The sequence below is a fragment of the Thermobia domestica genome, chromosome 3 (assembly GCF_964235325.1).
Source record: "Thermobia domestica chromosome 3, izTheDome1.hap1.1, whole genome shotgun sequence".
Taxonomy (NCBI): Eukaryota; Metazoa; Arthropoda; class Insecta; order Zygentoma; family Lepismatidae; genus Thermobia; species Thermobia domestica.
Window position 1 is genome coordinate 95,871,644 of NC_137456.1, and position 7,219 is coordinate 95,878,862.

A 7,219-nucleotide genomic window follows, 5' to 3' on the forward strand; every position below is an offset into this window, starting at 1 on the left:
TAAAACAAACGTAATCAATAAGGAAAGTTGGATCTTGATCAAAGTCCAGGACGGCTTCCTGAGCCCCTGAATGATGTTATCACTGGTATTCTGTCTGGTGGAGTTGATCCATCATGCGTTACGCTATCGAAGCAAAACCATCATTGCGAATCGTTACAGTGGTGCACTCCATGAAATGCACCGCAGCTTTGCCGGAAAACAACCAAAAATGCTCAAAAGATATGGAATCCTCATGTTGTACGACAACTCACGCGCAAAGGACGTTCCAGATTCTCTATTACTTGTACACTGAAATTCTCCTTCAATCCATCATATTCTCCTGGCATATCTCTCACCGACTATCATCTATTCCGGCAGCCCCAATACTTATTGGGAGGGAAACATCTTCCCCCGATAATCGGAAGATGCAACATGTGGTTGAGGACTTCTTCGCCAGATTTCTCAAAACTTCAGATTTCTTTCGCAATGGAATCCAATTGTTGGCTTGGTGATGGCAAAAGTGAGTACTTGCAAACGGTTGCTATTTTGATCAACTAGAATTGTTTTAATTTTTTTGGCCTTTCTAAATGACGCATTTGTATACGGACATTTAATTTACACTAACCTTATATAGAAACATACATTCATATCTACATTTCACTTCCGTTTTACTTCGGTATCAGGTAATCGAGAATATTGCATGCACTCGTTATATTTCTTGAATATTTTTGTAATCGATACATTGTTCAAGCTTAATTTACCTCATTTAACATACAAATAGTACTGATACTATACTACCCAAGTATGTGACCAAAACATTAGCCGGTGTTAACAATTAGGATTTTAATGGAACTCAAGAACAGAATTTTGCACTGTTTTCTTGTTCTGTTGTCTTTTTTGTTTCCCATTTTCCATCTTTCTGGATTTTTTTTTTTTTTTTTTTTTTGTTATCGAAGCAGTTCAATAACAACTTAGCATTGAGAAATAAATATTTAACCTAGCATATATTTAAGGCCTATCACCAGAAATAGGAATGTTTTAAGTAGTTTATTTAAACACTTGTTTTGTACACTTATGTTTCAAATGTCTGTTGCTTTCCTCACTTGCTAGTTGATGTAATGCTAGCTGTTCAACTTTTGTTGTATTGGAAACTTTATGAATTTCATTAATAGCACTCATCTTTAGGTATTTCATCACTTCTTCCCATCACAAATATGTTCCAATAAGCAACAGAGTAACAAATAAATAATAATGGAAAAATAATCATGGATACTCTATCTTGTGGTGTCCATTTTGGATTCCTTATGTAAGTTTTGGCTATGACTAAACCTCGTATACACGGACCAAATATTTTCTGTTTCCATCCAGTTTTCTTTGTCTGAAAGAAAAATTAGAATTTTGGATAAAGTGTTTATTTCAACGTTTTATGACTACGAATGCATAAATCCTTTTTAGAACTTTTAATATTGCATTGTATATTACACTTCATGTATTTTAATATTGTTAAAAGATTTGGGAAAATTTGAGCGATATCCACTTGTGAATACAGAAAGTAGTTAAATTTCTTCCATTAACAAAATGACATTAGTTTCGTCATTCGTGACTTTGCAGAATATGAGTATTTTTTACTGAGTTCAAGCTATGAGCTGAATGTTTTGTGCAGGGTAGTGTTAACTCAAAACTTTGGCAACAACACAAGCCGATTGGGTGAGCTAATTCAAATACAAGGCAGATTTATGAAAAAAAAAAAGAGAAAAAGAAAGGAAAAAACGCTTTTAGCACTTTCAGAACATTATAAATAGAAATATGAATTTTTAAGTACAAAATTTTAACTAAGAACTGATGCAAAAGTTTGAAAAAAGTGCAGATTTATATTGTAAATATTAAAAAAAAAAAAAAAAAAAACAGTGTCGTAAGTAATTTTACTGTACATAATATATATACTCAAAATTCACACACACATATATATATTAAAAAATCTGCCTAAAACAAGTGCCAGAACACATTATTACAGTCCCAAATCCAGAAATCCATTGAAACAGATAACGTTCAGCATTTCAATAAAATTCTCAAATCCGGAAAACTATTAAAACAGACAACATTTGATATCTTAATGTTGTTCTTTAATGATTCTGCATCTCCGATTAGTAATTAAATATGTGCATGTTGAAAACACTCAAAAATAGCCGGGATTGCTCAGTTTGATATTGTTACGTTCCTTTACTTTGTATCGAAAGCTATCAATTAATGGGACTGAACTGAAACGAAAGTAATGTGATGCCGTACAAATTCAGTATTCCCAGAGATGGCCCCCGAAGAAAGTCACACTGATAAAAATATGTTGTTTTTTTTTCGCTTGATACTAAAAGAAGAAAATTTTCTTCATGTAGTAATTGTTGTGTACAACAATTAATACATTAGGTAATCTGGATTCCCTTAGTTTCACAAGACAAAACGTATTATTTTTTAAATTAATGTGACTTCCCCACGAGCTGCCTCTGAAGATCTTATTCAAATTATTATAGGAATAAAATACAGCAAAGGGCTCAAAAAAGGTTTCAAAAGTTGCGAAAAAAAGTGATCACATTTAGAACAGGTGCAAAACAAGTATGTAAATTGAAAAAGAGTGAAAGAAGGTGCAATCAAAACACAGTCTTTATTGTATGTTTTCTTTGCAAGAAAATCTAAGTTAAGCTTTTTAATTGCAAACAATCTTTACTTTCAAACGCAGCTTTATGACTAGTTAACAAGTACTCATTTTGACTATTTCATATAAGCCTAAGTTAAACAATTATTAAACATTTTTCATTTTTTTCCGCATACAGTTATGTAAACTCTTCTGTAGTGCAATATTCTATATTACATTTTAAATGATCTGGAGATATTTTAAAGTATCTCTTGTACGAAGATAGATTATAGAGATCGGGATGCGTACGAGACAAGACGTGGAGCACTCTTGTCTCGAAAAGAAGTTGTAAAACTGATGACTCGTCTCGGAAAGAGCATATTGGTGGAAGTGGCCCCGGGATAGATTCTAGATAGGATAGTATCTTGAAAAATTATTGGGTGCATTACGGCTGTTCGAATTCCACCTGAAACTGTAGGTTCACATCTTATATAGCCTCGATGCTGAAGAGAGAGATACTCAACTTGAACAAACAGACACAAACAAAATCGCAAAGAGTATATGTTATATGTTTTATTGGAAGTGTGTAGTCTTGTCTCGCCTTGTAGGGAAGCCTAATGATAAACAAATACGATGAAGAGTATAAATATAGCGTAAAACGAGACAGTATGAAATAAAAGATGGGCAAAATGAAACAGAAAAATTCAGTTTCATTTATTCAATCATACATTCAAAAATACAAAAAAATAAGAAGTTAAAAGTATCTGAAACGGTACAAATTAAGAATTTTTTTTTAAATATAAAAATGTAACAACTTTTATATGACTTCCCACCTTTGTTTTTGAATTCTATTCTCAACTTTCATCCGTTATCGATAATATACAACTAAACCTTTGCACTTCACCTGAATAATTATTGCTTTTATTCAATTTCTCATTTCTTTGCTTCTTTTTATTTAAAAGCGTCGTTACAGACTGTATTCAGCTTCACTAAAACCTAATATCTGCGCTATATAATGTGTATTAAATACTACAAATCTTTAATAATTTTGCCATTACTCCTACCAGTTACATCTGCGTACTCTACGCACGTAATTAGAATAGAATATTCATTTCTCCAAAATTTGCATGCAAACATTTCAGTAAATAAATTAATTGAATGTCGTAAAAAAAAAAAAAAAAAAAAAAAAGGGCCATCAGTTTGAGCTGCGTTTTCTTACCATTTGCTTTGGGTAAACGGTAATGTAGTTGGATGTTATGAATGTTATTTGATCAGGATCGCTAGTCGTTCCACCATTATCTCGGACGATGAATAAGACAATAGAATATTCGACTAGTGCTCCAAAGACAAATATAATGCATCCTAAGAGCCAAATGTTTAGACTTTGAACCTTCACAGATGGAGGTGCTGCGGACCTAAATAGATAACAATATGAAAAATCAGTAAACACATATGATTTACAGGGTGGGGCACGAAATGATCCACCATTTTCTTTCACAAGCAGAACAGAAAGAAATACACGTTACAAGCAAGAGTGTACTGTGGAGAAATGTTCTAATTCAAAACATGTTAAATGTGGCCGTCATTGTTGATTTGAACTGCATTTAATCGAACGCTGAGGTTATTCACTACTCGACGACACATGTTTTCATCAATTTCACTGCAAGCCTGAACAAGAAGTCGTCTGAGCTCTACCAAATTGTTGGGATGTTTCGAAAAAATCTTTTCCTTCAAATACCCCCACAGAAAGTAATCACATGGGTTAAGATCAGGACTATGAGGTGGCCAAGATTGTCCAGCATGAAACCGGTCTGGAAACCGATCAGAAATAACGCGCGTGTGAAAAATTTCGTGTAAGAAATCCAAGACAACATTTGCAGTGTGCGGTTTGGCTCCATCTTGCATGAACCACTGCGTGTTGATGGCAAAGCAGTGGCAAGCAACTGCGGGACAAAGTTATTCCGAAGCATAGTCAAGTACCGCTCACTGTTTACTGTTTCTTCGAAGAAGAATGGCCCAATCAGTTCATGGCTGGAAATTGGAACCCACACTGTAATCCTAGGAGCGTGGTGTTGTTTTTCATGAATCAACCGTGGATTTTCATTGGCTCCAAAACGCGCATTTTGTTTGTTGACCACTTCGTCCAAATGGAAATGTGCCTCGTCAGAAAACCAAACGTTGTGAAGGATTCGTTGCTTACCCTCTGCCCATTGCGCGAACACTAATCTCTGCTGCTTGTGATCATTTTGGAGTCGTTGCACAACGGTCATCTTGTATGGATAAAAATGGAGGTCACTCTTCAGAATTCGTTGAACCGAACGTCTTAATATGCGAAGTTGCACTACTGCCTTTCTTGTCGACTTCCCGGGACTCCTCTGCATTGCAACTCTAACAGCTTCAATATTCTGACGCGGACACACAGGCTTCTGTCGAGGACGCTTCGGCTCCAATATTGCTCCTTTCCTCTGAAAGTTTTCATACAATCTGTGGATGGTTTTGTTGGAGGGAGCCCATCGGGTATTAAACCTCTCTCGAAACAGTCTTTGAGCAACAATAACACTTTCTGATTCATGGAACGAAAGCACGATTGTTGAGCGCTGCTCTGTGGTCAGTCTGCTCTTGTCAGCCATCTTGAAAACTAGCCCTCTAGCGGCGGCAGGGTGAGTTAGGTGTCAATTTCTTCTTCAACTGTTTCTCCAAACTGTACTGCTACTGCTGTAAAAGTGTACATTGCGATTTCTTGTTCCCCTGAAACGATAAAAAAAAAAACAACAACAATAACAAATGGTGGATCATTTCGTGCGCCACCCTGTATAATATAATTGAGACACTGCAGGTCATGAAGTACTACACAATGTTAATGATTGAAATAGTTTCCTTAATAGCCTACATTGGCTAAACATGCTTTGCGACAAGATGTAACACTCGATTCCATTTTATAACTTTAAAATTTTAAGGTTATGCTGCTCACAGCACAGGAAGTAGATATAGTATATGAGTAGTAATTTTCGAAGCCTTTTGAACCAAAATGGCCAGTGCTTCTATTTTCTGTGTGTGCCGTCCCGAGTTCGATTCCTGGTAAGTGTATTTTCTGTTAAAAACGAATTGTGGTTCGAATTCCACTTTAACAAGTAGTAGTTTCGATTTAAAATTGAAGAAGATTGTTAATTTTCTATCATTAATCCAACATTCACTGGTACTTTTCTAGATCGCCGTAGAATTTTCAAAGGCACGGCTATATCTGAAGTCAAATCATTTGAATAATCAGATTAGAAGTCACAAAAGTACGAGGAAGGATCAGAAATTAAGGTTAGAAGGCCAATATTTCTGGAGTTTCGTCTGTTATAGAGTAATGAGGAGTGTTCGGTCCACCCGTCACCTACGGCACTAGTTGTATGTAAACACAAATGGCGACTCGTTTGGAAAACTGGTCTCAAGAAGAAGTCCGCTCAGTTATTTGATTTCTGTGGGAATAACATGTAACTGCGGCTGAAATTCATTGGCACCTGGTAGACGTTTACGGAGAGACTATAATGTCGCTTCAGAATGTCGCAGAATGGTATCAAACTTTACGTCAGTATCATCGTTGCCGTTTGGGCTGGCAGAGAAAATTATCACCGACAAGGGCACAGCCCAGAAGACCACCACGCTGTTGAAACAGTTTAGCTGAGACATCATGACCATCCTTCTCCTTTAACCCGGACCTCTCTCCAAGCGACTTTAACCCGTTGCTGCACTTGAAGAAGCACCTAGAAGACCGTTGTTTCGCTTCAGATGAAGAGGTGCGAGACTTCGTGAGAACGTAGCTGAATACGTAAGGACAAGAGTTTTACCAGGAATCTTCAAATTCATACCACCTATAAGTGCCTCAACCGACATAGAGAATATGTCGAAAAATAACATGTATGCACTATCTGTTGGATGTATTGGTTGTAAGAAATAATATATATATACACACACAGTGGCGTACTTAGGGGGGCTTCCGGGCTTAAGCCCCCCGAAATCTTACTTACTATAGTAAAGTATATGAAATATCTTGCAGAATTTTCACATTTTCAGGCAAAGCCCCCCTCCCCTATCCAAAACCGTAAATATGCCACTGTATATATATATATATATGTACGTTTCACTGCAGGCTTTGTAATCTTACGTTCTGTTCACTCCTTGTAAATACATATATAATATATTCTTATTAGTATTATTGCTACACACTTTCTATTCGTATTAAAAATAAAATAGTAATGTTCAAAAATAACGTACAACACATTTTTTCATACTTTCTATTTTCACCTGTAGATAATGGAGTATATTTTAGATAGATTTGCAAAAAAAAAAAAAAGTCTCTCATAAATACTATGAATAAACCACAACTACATAAAAAATTATACTTTCTTAAATAAATCACTTGTTCGAACTTTTCTCGTGCGTTTTACATGCATATTTTTTAAGCTACGGTATTACTATATTTAACACAACAGAACTATCCATACTTGTAATTAAATCTCTTCGTTTATCTACATTGCTCCTTCAGAATATAATGAAATCAAATAAGCTTAACACGTCATTTCATTTGATACTTTTAAAGTAAAAGTAAAACTCCGCGGGATGTGATAG

General features: G+C 35.4%; 1 protein-coding gene across 1 annotated transcript in view; it reads right to left on the reverse strand.

Annotated features, from left to right (window-relative positions):
• Window positions 1-1,001: 1,001 nt before the first annotated feature.
• Window positions 1,002-7,219, reverse strand: part of LOC145681471 (glycine receptor subunit alpha-2-like) — an 80,192-nt gene continuing 73,974 nt past the window's right edge. The window contains exons 10-11 of the mRNA XM_081753114.1: window positions 3,825-4,020; window positions 1,002-1,357 (exon numbers count right to left, since the gene is read on the reverse strand). Coding sequence (XP_081609240.1) covers window positions 1,145-1,357; window positions 3,825-4,020 — 409 coding nt within the window. The 3' untranslated portion in view covers window positions 1,002-1,144. The remainder of the gene's footprint in view (window positions 1,358-3,824; window positions 4,021-7,219) is intronic.